Source organism: Cheilinus undulatus, linkage group 11 (assembly GCF_018320785.1).
Source record: "Cheilinus undulatus linkage group 11, ASM1832078v1, whole genome shotgun sequence".
In the NCBI taxonomy this organism is placed as follows: domain Eukaryota; kingdom Metazoa; phylum Chordata; class Actinopteri; order Labriformes; family Labridae; genus Cheilinus; species Cheilinus undulatus.
This window is the reverse complement of record NC_054875.1, coordinates 36,827,988-36,847,202: the sequence shown is the minus strand read 5'-3', so window position 1 is coordinate 36,847,202 and position 19,215 is coordinate 36,827,988. Positions and strand designations below refer to the sequence as shown.

The window sequence follows — 19,215 nt, the reverse complement described above, 5'->3', positions numbered from 1 at the left end:
CCACAAGTTTTTAGAATTGGATTTGGAGGCAGCAAGCTTGGAAAAGCCACGACAAGAAGGAAGCAGTTTTGTATTTTGAGTTTCATGCCAGGGAGTAGATGGTGTTCATCGGAGAGTGGAGCTCCAGACTCCCGACACCGAAGTCCACCTCCCTGACGTCTCTCCTGGTTCCAGTGTACTGGCCGATAAACGAGCCGTCCTCGTTGAACTGTATCTCCCCTCCTTCACCGTAATCCACCAGGCTGTCGTCGCTGTCTGAGCGCTTCATAATGGACTCGGTTGATGGCTGGCCCCTCTGGAGCCCCCTTTCCTCATCACTAAAACCCAACATGCACAAAAAATAGTTTCAAACAGAAACTTTTGATAAAAGTCAGTCAGATGTTGGTATATAAGGCATGGACGTACCGTCGAGGGTAAGGCAGAGTGGAGACACGTGCTATCCTAAAATATGAAGAAAGATCAATGAGGAGCAGCATTTATATGACAGGATTTACAATCTTTTTATTACATTTTACCAGTTATTCACTGATAAATCTAAATTATAGTTTGTGTGCTATGTTAAATATACTATAAATAGCTACAGACCTCTGTAAGTTTAACACTAAATAATAATAATCTATATGGTTTAATAATTTAAATGTCATTATGGTCAATGTGTCAATATTAAGGCATTTCATACCTTTCAAGAGACCTTGAGTGGTTCAGTAGGAAAAGAACAGGGTTGAGGTTTTGGGAGAGGTAAAGTTTTAGATAGAAAAGGTAGAATAAAAAAAAGAAATAATGTGAGTACAGTCAAATAGTTATCACAAAAATAAGGCATTTTAAAATGGTTTGATTTGTTTCTGTGCTTCATGCTTAAATTAATCCAATAAAGAGTCTCTGTGGAGTTTTTAATCACTTGGCCTACATTTGTTTTGTACTAATTTTGTGTCGTCTTGTGTCTGATTTCCTCTTCTTTTGAACGTAGAAAGTTTTAGTACCGTGCAAAGAAATAAAATACTTCAAAAAGCTGCAAAACAATCTACCTATTACAAGTGGCATTACCATAGACTGTATATTAAGATGGACAGAGCAAACCTGCCCATGAGTGAAGCCAGTATGGATCATAAACCCCGCCTCCTTCATTTTTATAGATGGGGCATGTGTAAAACTAAAGGGTTAAAGTACAATTCAAACTTTTTTTTTTTTTTGCTCATGATAGTGAATTTTTATCATGATGATTTGTGTGCAAGTACTAATCTTTCTTAGTTATATGCGTTTTATTCAGTTGTTTCACACAAAACAGACCAGATGTAGCATCACGATTGACAACTCTGTGGACAAATGTGGCTCTTTAAAGCTACCTGAATTATATTAGCAGAACAGACAGAAGGGCGAGTGAAATCTGGATAACCCAATTTTCCAGTCATTACTGAAGAAAGGAACGCAACTAAATCCATTGTGGAAACTGAGACTTAAAACAAGGCAAGAGATATTAGAGCAACAGAAGAGGAGATTTCTAAAATATGGATATTTGACTTATTCCTCATTATATATGAGCCTGTATGACTTGATGGTTATTGGCAGAACTGCCCACAGAATTGCTAGGGCTCCAGAAATCCCAGTAAATGGGCCCTCCCCAGTTGTGAATTATACACTATGTCAGTGCGCCTTTTCACGACTTTTGATCTATTTTTGCCACTTCTTTTGCCACTTTATACCCATGTTTGCTGTTATTGCTACTTTGTAGCCCCTTTTAACCATTTTTCGCCACTTTTTTCCACACAATTTTGCCATTTGTGATCAATTTTTTCTGCTCAGTTTTGCCACTTTTTGCCTTTTTGGCACTTGAACCCATTTTTACCAGTTCACCAATTTTTTCCACCTTTTGTCCCTTTTTTTTTTGTTTTTAAATAATTATTCAATTATATTCCATTAAAGTTGTCTCTGTTTCTTCTACTTTATTTTCTGACATCCTGACATTTGCGCGCATCATGGCTTAGCTATAAAGTCTGAAGTTACTTTCCTAATCATTTAGCTCAGTGTGCTCATCCACATTGTTAATATTACAAATGAAAAGATAATTCTGTTTTGAGAAAAGGAGTTTACATTTTGGAAAAGGCTTTATTGTACTAAGCACAAATAAATAAAACTGTTTTTTCTTTGATAACAGTGGTTATTATTCAGGTTAAAAATAAAATGTGGTTATTACTGCTTAATAACCTTGAGAGTTTTCCAATATTGGGAGGAAATGAGCACGTTTGTCAGATCTCATGAATTGAGTAAAATTGTAGACGTAATGCTTTTCAATCTAACGTTTGCTTGTTTGTGATATGTCTCCACAGGGCAGCTTTAATTCACAAGAAATGATTAATAATACACAGAAACAGATCAGACAGGTATAAAAACATGACTACGTTTGTTATAGCTTTTCACGCTGATAGTGCTGTACAGTGTTATTCAAAACAAACCAGTCCTTAGCATTTGGCATTATTATAATAATATAAAAACATCTTTGCTGTTCTTAATTAATTGGATGTAAACAGTTAGCAGTCCTGTAGAATAAACTGATATCCAATCATTCTTGTCTTTGCACCATCCGTCCACAGTCATTCTTACCGGTAGTCAAAGGATCCCTCCTGGTCTTTGTCATCCACCGGCTCCAAAGAAATGTCTTTTTTCTCCCGTACTGTAATTAAGACAAGCTAGAATGTTAATACAGATACCTTTAAATGACTGTGGAGCTTATTAAATAGGAATAATCATTGCTTTACCTGGGTATTTACCCCCTCGGCTCCTCTTAATGAAGCACACTATGAGCAGGATGAGCACGATGAGAGCCACGGCACACATTATACCAATGAACCAGCCCTGAGTGGTGATGTCTACCTGGTCCGTAGCATATGCTGAGAGACAAAACATTTCCAAACCTTTAAGTATGAACCTTATCCAAGCCACAGTGATACTAAGTATGGAAGGCTGGAGTGGACATATATCCATACATCTTATTTTACAGTTTCCCCTTAAATAAAAGAAAAAAAATATGGCTGCATGTCATCTTGGGGCTCTTTTATTTAAGTTGTAATGTCAAAAGTCATTGTGGTGAATTACTCTCGGTGGTGTAGTGAGGCGACTCCTCTGTATGCCACTCTCCTATCCCGATCCGAGTCCGAGCAGCCACTTCGAATCTGTATCGAGTGTAGCGGTCGTATCGCCGCACTGAGAAACTTGTAACATTGGGAGGAAACTCCTCGACCCGCAACTCCTCTCCTCTGGTGGCGTTCACTGAGGAGAGAGCAGAAATCACAGAGCGTTTGGAGGACTCTTGAGAGTGAACACTTAAGTACAGAGTGTTCATTACCCCCTGGAGAGCACACCTCAGCGGTGTTTTAGTCTTTGAGCGCATATTTAAGGCTGCTATTACACACTACAGGGACATGGACTTGAGTCTCAAGTGTACACCTTTGCCAGCTCAAGTACAATTAACCATTTTTTCTTCTGTTTCTCCTTGAGGGACTGCAGAAGACAGCATTATTCTCTGAAGTGGAAGCATGTGAAGATGGAAAAATCTCCAAGGGATTTCTAAGTGCTTCAGATGGAATAGCGTACCTGTCTGATACTTGAGGGAATATCCAGTTATGATGCCATTAGGTTCAGCTGGCAGCTCCCAGTCCACATAAATACTGTCCAGATGTCGCTGTTGGATTCTGAAGGAGCTGGGAGCAGAAGGTACTGTAGACAAAAACACAACAGGAGACAACAATAATAGTTCAGTCAGGGCCACTTTGTAAAAAAAACCCACATGATTTGCAGGTATAACTATTTCTTTATTAGTAGTTATTAATCAGCACTTATGCTGTTGTTTATTTCTGGCAGTGTGGCTCTTCTGGGATCCCCCTGCCGTTCCATGAGCCTACGTGGGAAGCATTAAGCAGGAACAGCACACGTTCCTGCTCTTCCTGTGCCGATAAGGAAAGCATAGGCAGCAAAAAACCCAGAGCAGAGCAGGCATCAATGACAACAGAAGGACACTGATCAAGTCAGAAGCAGAATACAGGAGGAGCTGGGGTGGAGGAGGGTTGCAAGAGAGAGCGGCAGAGCGTAGCTAGGAGAGTAGTTTAAATAAGGCAGCATGAGAGCGATTAGCCAATAGCTTGCTTAGAGCAAATCAGCTGGATGTCAGCTGGGATCAGCTGATCTCTAATATGGCAGTGCTTGACTCTGTGGCCTAACTGAATTAATGCAATATGCTCAATTTAGTGATTTATAAGAGGTTCTGTTATTATTGGATGGTAAACTTAGGATGTTTCCTACCTCCTTCAGGTGTTGAGAAGTGTATGTAATTACTAGGCGGCCCTTCATATCGGTTGTTTGTCACCACTATATACATTTTGTAGTTGCTGTAAGGTATGAGTCCAGTGACAACACCAGAGGGCTCTGGACCGTTCTCTGCGAATGATATGGACTTCATGCCTCTGTTGACTCGATGCCACCTCAGCTGGCTGCTATCTCTCCAGTAGTATACCTGAGAGAAGACAAAACACAACGCATAAAATATTTGAATGGCATGGAAGCAGCAGATCCCTCTGTGCCCCTTGACCTCTTGATGTGTCAAGATGCTTGTCTTGGTCACATGATACTCAAACATTAAGCCCACAAACAGATAAAATGAGTGAAAATAAACAAACCTCTGGTGTAACAGTCTCCCACCATCCCTAGATGGGACCACCTCATTGCAGAGAAACAAGCTCAGGGCTCCCACTGGATCAGTATTATGGTGAATTATATTTTTCTGCACTTTCTTTGTTTTTATGTCGTTTGTATCATTATATTTCAGCATATTTATCCCTCACACATTGATGGCCGTTCCATGTAAAGGTTGTCTTTCATTAAACTGGTCCATGGCACAAAAAAAGGTTGGCGACCGCTGGTGTAAAGCACACTGACATTGGACTTTGAACATGTTCTATGGAGTGATGAATCACACTCCTCTGTTTGGCAGTCAGACAGTCCAGTCTGGGTTTGGCGAATCAAAGCCTGGTATCAGTTTTAAAACCTCTAACCTTGTATTCCTTCAGTTCTCCCATCATAGCATCTCGCGTCACAGGGTCCCAGTGCACAGTCACCTGCGTGCTCTCGATGTCGGACACTCTCAGGTTGAGAGGTGCAGTCACAGGACCTGAGGACCACAGAGATTACATTTTTGAGAAGTCAGCAAAAATCCTACATATTGTTGCCACTTAACATACAATCATTATTTTGTTTTCAAGATGACGGGAAACCAAAATTGTGATTGAAATTGAAACTCTTTGCCCGGCACTAGTACAAATACAGAAACTTTAACAGGTATAGATATAAATGGAAAAAGACACAAAAATTGGAAATATGCATCATTTATGGTATATTTTACTAAAAAACAGGTCTGCAGGTATAACCTGAGGAATAACAGACACCCAAGGATATTTGGATTTATTACTGGTTTATCAGGGCATCATGAAAATTTCCCACATTGTTTATAAACCAGTGCAGTATAAATACCCCCAAGATTTAAAAATAAGCTACACGATTAACTTAACTATTTTTTTTTTTTTTTTTTTTTACATATTACTCATTTAAATGCAATAATGCAGCAGATTTTGTTACTTACGGTCTTCACCAGAGTAGCCAACCACAACAGGAGACTCTGGTCCCAGCCCAAAGTCGTTGACAGCCTGAATTTTAAGCTCATATGGAGTGAAGGTGTCAGCATCATAAATGTAGTATTTCAACCATTTGGTGGTCGCATTCTTCCACTCCTCTCTGGAGTCTCTCCTCCTCCACCATATCAGGTACTTCAGGTGAGGCCCGTTCCACTCTCTGTAAGTGAGAGGCTGAAAGAACAGTAGCCAGAATAGATTAATCTAAATAGGCAGCATATATTAAAGGTTATGATGGGCTCTGTCTATATTACCTCCCAGCTGATCTCCATGTTATTCCTCCATGTCCCCACGCCCTTTAGGTTCTTAGGGATGGCATCTGGAGCTGTGCAGGGAGACAGAGGCAGTTTTTGGATCGTTTTTGAGGAATAAAACTAGGGCAAAGATAAATTTTTCTCACTCCTTTCTTCTCTTTTCTAAGCTAAACTAGGCTAGGCTAACTATTAGCTATGTAACTTCAAAATTAACTAAAAGAAATGAGGGTGGTACAACTTTTTAAAAAAAGTTGGGGTGCTTTGTAAAATGTCAGAAAAAACAACTGCGATGATTTGCAAACCCCATAAACTCATATTTTATTCACACAGAATGTATCATGTCAGATGTTGAAACTTAGGCATTTTACTATTTCAAAACAAAAGCCTTGACAGGTAAGTGGTACTATTGAAAAGGAGCTGGAGGAGCATTTTGCAACTAATTAGGTTAACTGGCAGCAGGTCAGTAACATGACTGGGTATAAAAGAAGCATTTTAGAAAGCCAGAGTCTCTCAGAAGTAAAGATGGGCAGAGGTTCACCAATCAGAAAAAAAAACAGTCTAAAAATTGTGGAAAAAATTCTGTAAATGTTCCTCAGTGTTTATCAGAACAACCCATCATCCAAAGTACAGCATATCACCAAAGATTCAGAGAATCTTGGCGTGCAAGAGAAAAGGCTAAAGGTCAATACTGGATGCTTGTGATCCTCAAGCCCTCAGGCATCTCTGCATTAAAAAGAGGCATGATTCTGTGTTGGAAATCACTGCATTGGCTCAGGAACACTTCCAGAAATCATGGTCTGACAACACAGTTCACCGAGCCATCCACAAATGCAAGTTAAAGCTGTGTCATGCAAAGGCAAAGCCACATGTCCAGAAACGCCACTGTCTTCTCTGGGCCAAAGACGGTTTGAAATGGGCCGAGGCAAAATGGAAAACCGTTCTGTGGTCATATGAATCAGAATCTGAAATCCTTTTTTGGAGCCCATAGACCCTGTGTCTCAAAGACAAAAGAGAGACAATGCTAAACCACATACAGCATCCATCACAACAGCATGGCTTCACAGAAGAAGAGTCCGGGTGCTGAACTTGCCTGTGTGCAGTCCAGAACTTTTAATAGAAAACATTTGGAGCATCATAAAATGAAAAATACAGCAAAGAAGACACAGAACTGTTGAGTAGTTTGAATCCTACATCAGACCAGAATGGGAGAACTATACTCCCAGAACTATAGCAACTGGTCTCCTCACTTTACATACATTTACAGACTGTTGTTAAAGGAAGAGGGAATCCTTCACCATGTTAAACGTGGCCATGTACCTACTATTTTGAGATATGTTGCGGCCATCAAACATCTGATATGTTGTTTATGTTCTATTGTGAATAAAATATGGGTTTATGAGATTTGCACATCATTGTATTCTGTTTTTATTTACATTTTACCCAGCGTCCCAACTTTTGTGGAATTGCGGTTGTAAATATTCCTCATTTTACTCCCCCTCTTTATTTAACTCCTTTAGTATAAAAACTGTAGCAATGCTATTTGTCTATCCAAGGGCTCTGTCTGTATGCTACTAGAATATGCTAAGCTAACTGTCTCCTTTTAGCTTAGTATCAAACATGAAGATGTCAGGGTGGTGTGATTTATCTTTTTCCAACATTACGTTCTTTATTGAAACTACTTAAGCATGAAAACTTCAGCTAGGCTAGCTAGCGTTCTCCCTGCCTCCATACTTTATGTCCACCAAAATCATCTCACAACTTAAGTGGACCTTCCGAATCATTTAGCTAATTGCTAGTAGCTCCATCTTGCCCCATCTATGCTACGATAAGTTAGGCTAAGCTAAATGTCGCCTAATTAACCTCATTTTAAACCTATAGACATTACAGTGAAAGTGATTTTCTTTTTTAAAATCAACGGTTTATCAAAGTTGAAAAACTGTTCCTATGAATTGTGCTAAATAAAACATGTTTGCTAGCTCACAGCCTATCTCTGTCCACATATGTACTTCAAAATCAAACCTACGTGCACCGCTGCTCTGGAAACGCTTAGACGGGCGACTGGGCCGACTCATTCCAATTTCATTAATGGCAATGACCCTGAACTCGTAGTAGGTGAAGGGCTGAAGATGCAGAATAACAGAGTTGAGGTTCCCCGGGTACGTTGAAAGGTTCTTCCACTTCCCAGGCAGCCAGTCGTCATCGTCATACTGAACTAGGTAATCTGAAACATGGCAGAAATGTCTGGTGAATGCGACAAGAATTCCCCTAAAATGATAAAAATAACACTATGTTTTGTTTTTCCTGATTTGGGTTTAGTGGAAGGGCTCCTACCTGTAATGGGGTTGTGGTTGCTGGCTCCTGGAACCCAGCTAAGTCTCACGCTGCGCTCATACGGATCTGACAACTCCAAGTTAGTTGGAGGATCTGGACGGTCTAAACACAAACAAAACAAATGTTTACAAGGCTAGCATGCTGTGGTGTTGATGAAAATCACTACATTTCATGAGTTTCATACCCATCACCGTTAGACGTGCCGAGGCGGACTTCTGGTCTAGCTCACTTTTGATGATACAGGTGTAATTCCCCTCATCACCTCTGTTCACATTCGAGACAACCAGATTTGATTCATCCAGAGAGATTCTGAGGAGTGAGTCATATTTGTGAAATCAAGGTGTTGATTGGTTTACAACATAGATGGTTGGAGAGAAGGTATTTTGTCATTTATCAAAGATAAACCAGTGCTTAAGTGTGCCAAAGAGCCAGGACTTGTAATCAGTGTTGGGGTAGTTACTCAAAAAAAGTTCACATTACCAGGTACTTTCTAAAAAGCAATTAGTTACTAGTAGTAACACTTCTAGTTACAATACTTTTGCATGACTCTTATTCACCTAAGATCGTTGGTAACTTAATTGTTAATGAAACATACAATGCTAAACCTGCCGTATTCCCACATTAAAGTAATGCAAAAATCAAGATTTCGTAGTCCAAAATTCCACAAAGTAATACTCAGAAACCAATAGATGATTTGTCCGACAAAAGGTATTCCCCCCTTGAATTGTTTGCCCTTTTATTGATTTTATAAATCAGTCACGGTCTCTCTCACTAGTCTCCCTTTTGCACAGTCTCTTAGTTTGTGAGAATGGACTGATCTGGGCAGATTTACACATGAGCCTTATTCCTTCCATTTTTGATGATGAATTTAACTGAACTCCAGGGGATGTTTAGTGCCTTGGATTTTTTTGTATGCATTCTCTGACTTAGGTTAAAACATCCAAGGGGGTGAATACTCTATAGGCACTGTATGTAGACAACCGTCTATGGTTGACACTAAAGCATCAGTTTGATTCAAATAGTTTAAAATCATTGCATGTATCTCTAAAGCATACCTCCAGCCATATGATAAGACCTTTTTGTCTTTCATCCATGTCGTTGTCACAGGCGTTGTGACGTCTGCTTTTACACCACACTCGAGGCGCACATCAGTTCCTCTGATGACTTTCATACTCTGAGGTCTGGTTACAATTAAGGTGGGCTCTGAGAAAAATGGAGGAGAAAGGGGTGAAAATATCAAGGGGTGAATGGGTAGTATTATACTGCTCAGCTGGATAGAGTTGTCTTTCACCTTTGACCTCCACTCGGACTTGACTCTCATCTCTTCCCGCCAGGTTGCTGACTATGCACAGGTAAGTTCCCTGGTCCTCTATTTGTATGCGTTTTATCTCCAGAGTCCCATTACTGTGGATCTTAAAGCGGTTTCCTTCGAGATTCCCCTGTCCGTACTTAGACCTGGATGAGAGGAACAGAGGTGCTTTACTCATAAAGACTGTGAGCTGATGTCTGAAAACAAGCTTTATGTTGAAGTTTTAATCAGCACAAACTCACCATCGTAAGTCTGGCACTGGAGAACCAAAGTAGCGACAGTCTAAGAAGGTGTGACTGCCTTCTATCACCTTGATGAGCTCATTCCTGGGTCCAGTAATATGAGGAGTTGCATCTGCAGAAAACATCAAGATACTTTTACAACAGATTTATATTTTTGTCATTCCAAAAATACCCAAAGTATTATCAGTATTTTCTGAATTACCTTTTTATCAGAGTCAACAAGTTCCACATGAGTTTTCATTTTACATATATAAGCATTATTTGTAATTTGTTGTTCTCTTTAAAATCAGCTCACAATCAGGACACATAAATATTTGGATCTAAATCTGAGGAGTGTGGACATTGTTTTGTCCCATGATAAATAATACCTATTCTTTATGGGATTTTACGTCAATTTCTACAAAACTCCTCTTTTCTAAATGCACCTAATTATAAGGTTTCCAAACTTTTGCTTTAGTCTAATCTACAAACCTTTTGATCCCAGCCTTGTTAAATGCAAAAAATGTTGCAGCAACCTAAAAACTTTAAATTAACAGTCTAAAAAGTGAAATGATGACAAAAATTAAACAGTGATCCTTTCTGTCTATTTGTTTTATGATTGACTGTTTCAGTGAAATAAAGAAAAAACAATCTAAAAAAATGAGGATGCTTACTAAAATAAAGTTTCAATCTGTGAAGGTGGGGGATAATAGTGTTAACTTACGTAGAACATTGACGAAAGCATTAGCCCAAAGGTACCCATATTGATTGGAGGCATTGCACTGATAGACGGCGTTGTTTGCAGCTGTTACACTGCGTAAAATCACGGTGTCCCCTGACACCTGTCTGTTAGGCTGTGGAGTAGAAGCTGGGAGAAAATGCAAACAAAAGGGAGACATCAGGTTAGGCGATCGCTAGGGCAGAAGACATTGTTTTCAGTCGTCTGACATTCTTGTGAGTGCAAGTTCCTGAAGAATGCTTTGAGGGATTTTCTTCCAACTTTGCAAAAATGACTCCTTCTCATGGCCAGAGTGATTTTATTTTGAAAGTTTATTTTGTCCGGCTTATGTCCAACCCTGGCTTGCGAATTTCTATCTAGAATACTTTGAGGTATTTTCTTCCAAAATTTTGCACAGATATCCACTCTGACTCAGGGATGAGATGATTTGATTTTGAAAGTCAAAGATCAAAGTCATTGGACCACATGGTCATCCCTTGCTGATGATTATGATATGTTAGGGAGACTTTTTCTTAAAAGTTTGCACAAGTGTCCACTCTGATTCAATGATGTACTGATTTGATTTTGGAGGTCAAAGATCAGTCGTTGGTTAATGGTCCTCCCTTGCTTTTAAACATATCTGTGGAATGCTTTGAGGGATTTTCTTCCAAATTTTCCTCAATGTTCATTCTGACTCAAAGATGAGCTGATTAGATTTGAAAGGGAAACTTCAAGGTCATTGTTAATGATGGTCATCTCTTCCTTGTTAGTATAATATCTCTAGTAGACTTTGAGGGATTTTCTTTAAAGTTTGCACACATGTCAACTCTGATTCAATAACACACTGATTAGATTTTGGAGGTCACTGATCAAGTTCATGGGCTCACGATCATCCTTTTCTTTGGAAGACAATATCTGAAGAATGCTTGGAGGGGGTTTCCTTAAAGGTCATATATTATAAAAACACACTTTATCAAACTTTGAATGAGGAGTGGATTTTTTTTTTTGGTCAAATTTGATGCAAACTTACACTTGGACTTCAATTTAACCTGATTGGACTTTAAGGTCAAAGGTCACTTTTAGCCTTACAGGTTGGGAGGTCACAAAGACTTTGTACTATAGGAGCCAAACCTTTAAAGCATTTTCTTCTGACATGGCCATGCATTTATCTTTTACCAAAAACTCATGCATGCAACATCCAAAGTTCATAATGAAACCTGCACTCCCAGTCCTCCTCCTTGACCCCCCACCATACTTTCACAGTCTAGCATTTCTAAACCTCACAGAGGCATGTTACTGCCAGGTAGAAGTTCTAGTTTTTAAGTATTTGGGATAGTGCTTCTGAAATATAACATCTTACTTTCAATTGGTTCCCCGTTGATGAACCAGCTGATTGTAGGACGAGGAACTCCGTCAGAACGACACACAAAATGTCCATTTTCCTCAGGGGCCAAAATTAAATCAGTGGGCTTCTCCAACCAGAATGGAGCCGCTGAAAAATTCAAGTTTGTGAGTTGTTTTTCACACCATTTTTCATCAAGAAAAGACAGCAGGATCCTAAATATGTCTCACCTTTGACCCTGACAGTTATTGTGTGTTCGATGTATCCAATCCTGTTGGTAGCAGTGCAGACGTATTCACCCATGTCTTCAAAAGCAGCCTTTGGGATCTGGATCAACTTGTTGAAGTTTTTTACTTTCATGCGGGGCGTCACCACCAGGTCTTCTCCATCTTTTGTCCAAGTGATATGAGGAGTCGGCCTGGTGGTGGAAAACAAGGCTTAATGCAAGATGACTCTTTAAAAGCTAAACAGAAATATAAGTACTCACTTTTGTCTCATTTTAATCATTTACATTTAATATACTCTGTTGAACAGTTTATACAGTGATCTTGGCCTCATACTCACACTCCTGCAGCGATACACTCCAGCAGCAGTTCCTCCCCCTGCAGCACCAGGATGGAGCTGGATGAACCTTTGGGAGACAGCCAGGTGGGGGCAGCCTCAGCCACGGTACGAGCTGAATGGAAACACAGCAGGATACACACACAATCATTAAGTTTAGTGGGAAACAAATGAACAATACAATTTGCAAGCAAACCTATCATAAAAGCACAATAAGTTAATGGTACATAAAAACCTATTTTGTTATTACATGTTTAGAATAAATGAAGGCATGACTTCCTCAAAAACACAACTCAATTAAGATTAAAAAAAAAAAAACAAGTCAAAGCTGGACATTGAAAATGAACTGAGTGGCTGTCTCATAGCTGCATCCAGGACTCAAGAAGAGCTGTAGCACCAAATAAGCTCACAATAACGACTGAAATTATTGCAGGACTGGGTGTACAAATCTTAAAGATGTTTAATAAGTTCTCATTTTTTTAGGACTTGTTCATCTTCAGAGAGTCAGATTATTAAAATGAAATTATTTTTAGGTTTTATGTTGTAGTTAATTCTTAAAAAAAAAAAAAAAACAAGAATTTGTAAGCAAAAATTGTGAATGACGGTGTGTTTGACATACATTTTCATGTTGGGGGCCTGAAAATATTTTCATTGGCCAAAGTGGGGCCCGTCAGAAAAAGTTTGGGATCTACTGCCTAAGGTGTATTACATAGAACCCAGACAGGCTAACTGGCTTCTTTTAGTTGAAGACTAGTGTGTAAACTAGTGCCATAATACAAGAAAACCACCATAAAACTGTGATGTACTTCCAAAGTTAAATAGTGCTACAAACAGGCAACTTTGGCTCTCTGTGGAAGTGGGATGGACAACATTCTCCCATTTGAAAGTTACTGTACTATTAGACTGACTTTGAAACTATGTTTTAATGTGGTAAAAGTTACATATGTTGATTTTAACTAGAAACTCAAGCTGAGGTTTGAAGTGTTTGGTGTGGAATATTTGTCAATGCGTACTTTCAGGTTGTTTACTTATGTTGAAAGCTGACCCCATACAGCATGCAGGTTAGCAGTACAAACAAGTGAAAATGAGGAGCTGTGATCATATATGCACTCATACTTACTTGTTATCACTTTGACAACTACGGGCATCTTCTGCTGGATGACGTTCTTGTAGGGTACTCGAGCATTGCAGCAGTAATCAGAAGAAGAGTCATTCATCCAGACGTTTGAGAAGTACAGATCTCCGTTCACGCCCATGGACACCCTGCGGTCCGGCCGCACAGCCTGCATGGTGGGGAAGGCCGTCTGAATGGGCCAGTTGAAAGGTCTCGCATATGAGCCTGGAATACAACATAAAGTTTAAAATCCAGGGGATACTTTCATACAGTTAGAGGGTTTAGTGGTTAGTGTCACAACTGATTTAAATGGAAGGACACTTACAGCTTGACATCCAGTAAGTTTCAGGTTTAGGGGGGCCAGGTGGTGGGTCGCATGACAGGACCAAAGGCAGGCCGATGCTGACCACCACAGGCTCAAGGATCTCCTTTGCCCACACAGGAGCTCCTAAAATACAGAGGTAAATATGCTTTGACTAGATATGGGTGTGTTCTTTGATGACAGCAGATGTACATGAAATCTTAATAGCAGTAAACTCCAAATTCTCTTTTTATTATCACTGATGTTGTTGCAAGACTGACTCCAATAATAGACGCTGAATAACGTAAAAAAAAAAAAAAAAACCTAAACAAACTTCATGGACTACTTATTCCAAGTTCTGGATACAATTTTATAAAGTCTTCACAATTCAACTATTTGAATAAAGTACTAAGCTTAAAAATATGAATTCATATTTGTGATTATGATTCTTCTTTTTTTGTGGAAACCAAGGCTCATCCAAGAAGTAGGACAGTCTTATATCTGCTTGTTGACTCTGTCTGGCACACATTTATTTACACTGGTTTGGTAGTGTTAATGCCCATGCCTGCTTTAAGGAGTACTCCCTCAAATGGGGGAACAATGCTGCCACCCTCTGGGTGTAGAAAAAAAAGCAACTGTATTTTCAAAAATGCAGGCACTTACAGTACCTATAAAAATATTTATCCCTTGGATGTTTAACCAGTAATCAAAAGTATAAATTAATCATGGTCAACATAATTTTAATTTTTCATTTTTACAAAAAAATTCTCTTTTATGTCAAAGTGAAACGGATTTCTACAAAGTAATACCAATGAAATAAAACAAGGTAAAATAAGTGACTGCATAAATATTCACCCCCTCTATGATGACTGACCTAATTCAGCAGAGGTCCAGTTGATTTGTGCTAGTAGTCTCTAATAGGTATCGCCCGAGTGCAGGGAATGGGTCTCTATTGATTGTAGTATAAAGACACCTGTGTCTGGAAGGTCCAGTCAGTATTCCTGGCTACCATTACACCATGAAGACAAAAAAAAAAAGCCACTCCAAGCAATTCAGAAAACTGACTACTCTGAAGGAGTTACAAGCTTCAGCAGCTGAGATGGCAGAGACTCCATACAACTGTTGTCTTCTTCACTAGTTAAAGCTTTATGGGAGCGTGGCCACGAGGCAGCCACTGTCGAAAAAAAAACCCGAATCAAATCTTGTCTAGAGTTCACCAAAAGCATGTGGGAGACGCCATGGACAAGTGGAAGAAAGGTTTTTGGTCTGGTGAGACCAAAATGGTGCTTTCTAGCCATCAGACAAGACGTTGCGTTTGGTGGACTCTAAACACTGCACATCACTACAAACACACCATTCCTACTGTGAATCACTCAGTCAGACTGCAAGAGAACTACAGCTTGGGAGAAGATTTATTTTCCAGACCCAAAGCATACTGTGAAAGTACATAAAAATGGTTTAAAGACAACAATGCGAATGTTTTGGAGTGGTCGAGTCAATGACCAGATCTCAATCCAATAGAGAATTTGTGGCCGGAATTGAAAAGGGCTGTTCGGGCCCCATGCAAGCTGACAGCTTGAAGAAGAAGAATGGAGTGAAACTGCAGTGTCCAGATGTGCAAGCCTGATTGAGACCTATCCATGCAGACTCAGTGCTGTGATTGCAGCCAAAGGTGCATCTACTGAATACTGACTTCAAGGGGGATTAAAAGAGGTTATTTTGTGATTTTTGGTTGAAAAAGTCAGTTTTTATGACCATGATTGATATTTAAAATCAATAAAAGGGTAAAACATCTAAGGAGCACTGTATTTTCATTGGTGCTTTCTGACTGAAGGTACCAGGGACATTTAGTTCCCAGAACCTCTCTTCAGAGAGCTAAATAGTTCCTGTGGCCCACTCATGTCTGCATTTCCACTAAGGCCCAAAGTCCCAGGACGATTATGCAAATCAACTACCCTGACACAGCTAGAATACGCAAAGGCAAAGTATGCTGGTCTAGTAGGCTGCTCTAATATGTCAGATCATTTTAAATAAGATTAATATGCAAATAATCTAATTCTTGGACACAAACTAAAAGTTCCTCATAAGACCATAAAAGAATGTTGCTGCTGGTTTTGTGCAGGTTGTAGTACTAATCCATAAACTGGTCTTACTGTAGAGCCGTAGTCTGATCCTGTGTGAGTATGCAGATCCATATTCATTGGAGGCAATGCATTGGTACTCTGCCTCATATTGTTCTGGATTGTTCCAGGCGTAGATGTCCAGCGTCCCAGAGCGCCTACGCATAGACGCCTGAGGGTCACGTGCTATGTTGAAGTACTTCCCGTTACGCCTCCACGAGAAGCTTTATGATGGAGCAGAAAGAAGAAACACACAGCACAGTGAGTGTGTGTCAGATTTAACTAAACAGATCACAGCATGTGGTCAGCTCTTACATGGGATGAGGGTTTCCTTTAGCTTCACATTCAATGACCATGGTGTCTCTGGGGTCAACAATGTGCTCCTTCATGGACTGTTTTATGATGGTTGGAGGCTGTCTGACTGCAGACACAAATAAATCAGCTTAGTACATTTCAAATTTATACAGGAAAACAAATAAAATATGTTATCCCAGTCACTCACCCTCCAGAGGGATGTCCAAACTCCAAACACTCTGCCATGTGAGCAGCAGCAGCGCTGGTGTAAACAGTGTCCCCATCTTCACCGTGCATGGAATCCAGCTATGTGTTCCTTCACCAACTCACCTGTCCAGAAATGTAATGAAGAGTGGTGGAAGACTGTGAAACACATTTATGTATTTCACTATCCATTTATTGCAAAATGGATATACAGGTTTACTTAGCAGGGAAGGGTCTGCTCTAAAGATGCTCCCTGGGTTAGTCTAGCAGCATGCATCCACTTTCCATGGAGCGTAGAAACCCAGATATGGATTGATACATAAATGGCAATGTGTACTGGATACAGTAAGACTAGTTAAAGCAGTGAATCCATAGTAGCATGAATATCAATATGAGGGGGCAACAGGTTTTATGCTATAAAGGAGGAGGCTGGGGTGGAGGAGGTTAAGCTTTGCCAGCAGCAGCAGTGTGATGAATCAGCATTAATGCAAGCAGGGATCGGTGAGAAGTACGTCATTCACTGCTGTGTTGAGAGAGAGGGTTGTATTTGGTATACGACGCTCATGTACTGCATGAACTAACGTTAAGCTTCATTTTCTCCTTAAATATGTGTCAATGTGTGAAATTTATTCAGGAAAATGAAATGTGAGCTGTCTAGTACCTACACCGTATGGAAATCAGATTAATTGGAAGGACACCTCAATTCAAAACATAGCTGGAGGTGAGTGGAGTATGATGCTCCATTGGCTCGCTGGGTAGATGGATATAGTGGGACCGTACTGTCAGGATACTAGGAATTAGGAATTATCTTGTAGTTAGGACACAGTTTTGATATCTCATGTCTCAGTGGACACTGGCTGTCAACTGCACCTTATGAACAAAAGTTTTGCTTTTTACCGTTCCGTTACATCTTTTTCAGCCCATAACACGTTACTTTTTCCATGGTTAGATTCAGGCCATAATCCTCACTTTAACTCAAGTTTCTTTTTTTTTTTCAAAATAAAAGCAATAAAAGCTAGTTCAAAAAAGTATGAAAATGTAAATCAAACTAAAACAGTTTAAGAAGCAAATAGTGGAATTTCAGAATGCAGAACATTGCTTAGGATAAAAAAAAACTCACAAAACATTTCCACTCAGTGGTGGAAGGTTATATCAGAGCAAAAACACCAGAAAAGCTAAAATGACAACAGAACATCAAATAAAAATAGAATTAAAATGTAAGTAATAATTTGATTTTCTTGTATCTATAAATAAACTAGCTGTAATGGTGGCCAGAGAGAAAATGATAGAGAGCATAAAGAGGTTAGATCTGTTCTGTTTTTTAGTTAGTAGAAGTCTGATCATTGTCCTTTATTTCTTTTTTAGTAAGTTAAATCAAAAGATTTGTCCGAAAAGTAAAGTCAAGGAAAAAAGGCATTAAGTTAAGATAGATAAAAGAACCTCAAAATTGAGCAAAAGTCAGACATCAGAGTAAATTCACAAAATTAATTCAAACACAGACACATTCACAACTCTTTAAGTTAGATTCTCCAACAATAGTTAACGGTCATCAAACTGAACCAAGCTGATGCAAAATGAACACACATAAACTTTGCTTCACACTGGTACGACGAGAACAAAAGGTGTTCAGTACTCACCTCGCTCATGACAAAGTCTAATCAGGGCTCTCACCCCCCCATCTCTGCAGCTTCCCCAGTTCACCGATAATCCCCACAAGATGATTTCTGTTTGTTTAGTTTACCAAAATAATGTCCCAGACCTTCAAAATATCAGGTCAAGAACCCTGGAGAAGTTCATTCACTTCAGTAAAAGAGTTTCTGTCTGTCACTGCCACTTACACTCTGCCCACCCATCGAATGAATAATGAATGAGCGCCATACACCACCGACTCATCGCCCACTTCAGTCCACTGTTCTGACCGGACTCTCATTACTGAACAATCCATCTCCGTCAGACGCAGACACAAAATCTGTCTACCAGATAAACAACCACAAGTTACAAAAATATAAAGAATGTGCTGTTTATTTCTCTGAATGTGTGACTTTTATAAAAAAAAAAGTTTTTCTTGAAGACTCATAGCTGAATGTTGTTTACTTTGCCCCAGTCTAGTTTGAGCTTCATCAGATTGTCCTTAATGAAAGCACAAATCATTCCTGTTTGTTTTGATGACATCAAAATGTGGGTTTTATTGTTGACTGAAGAGAGCTGGAGAACAGAGTATGAAAGCCGTGTTTGTTTCTTTCATATGAATTTTACATGTGGCAAATCTGAAATCTCATGACTCCTGAAAGAGGCACGAAGGCCAGAAATATGCAACATCCAGAACTTTCTCATGACAACTGTAACCACTTCAAACTCCTACAGTGCCTATTAAAAGTATTCACCCCCTTGGATGTTTTACCCTTTGGTTGATTTTATAGACTTAGTAAGTGGAACTATGAAAAAAAACTGTTGGGGGGGGGCTTGTAAGCAACAGGTCTGTGACATGACTGGGTATAAAAGTAGCACAAGGGACAAGGCCAAAGGTCAGTATTGGATGTCCGGGATCTTTTGGTCCTCAGGTGGCACTGCGTTAACCCCTTAATGCCTGTTGTCGCATATTTGATACATACTTTTATGATGCCTCTATCTAATCAATATGCTCAATAAATAACTCAAAAAAACTTCAGAATACAATCTGATAAATGATAAAAATGCCCTCAAGAGGATTATCAGTTACCAAAAACACCTGATGAATAAAATGAGATACTTAAAAATATAATTGTTAAATT

The 19,215-nt window shown here is 39.4% G+C and overlaps 1 protein-coding gene across 2 annotated transcripts; it reads right to left on the bottom strand.

The window, feature by feature from the left end:
• Positions 1-73: 73 nt before the first annotated feature.
• On the bottom strand, positions 74-18,215 carry nfascb (neurofascin homolog (chicken) b). Of its 2 annotated transcripts, XM_041800349.1 has the most exons (27): positions 18,082-18,215; positions 16,449-16,570; positions 16,262-16,367; positions 15,980-16,170; positions 13,851-13,973; positions 13,532-13,750; positions 12,415-12,526; positions 12,081-12,268; positions 11,869-12,000; positions 10,515-10,658; positions 9,812-9,923; positions 9,552-9,715; positions 9,316-9,463; positions 8,445-8,569; positions 8,261-8,362; positions 7,953-8,150; positions 5,930-6,000; positions 5,627-5,849; positions 5,043-5,158; positions 4,294-4,504; positions 3,589-3,711; positions 3,091-3,264; positions 2,754-2,885; positions 2,599-2,668; positions 680-691; positions 406-441; positions 74-317 (listed from the first exon to the last, which is right to left on the bottom strand). In XM_041800349.1, exons 2-27 carry the CDS (start codon positions 16,522-16,524, stop codon positions 83-85), a joined length of 3,543 nt encoding a protein of 1,180 aa, XP_041656283.1. In that variant the 5' UTR covers positions 16,525-16,570; positions 18,082-18,215; the 3' UTR covers positions 74-82. The 2 variants fall into 2 exon arrangements, with proteins under 2 accessions (XP_041656283.1, XP_041656284.1); XM_041800350.1 differs by lacking the exon at positions 680-691.
• Between the last annotated feature and the right edge of the window lie 1,000 nt (positions 18,216-19,215).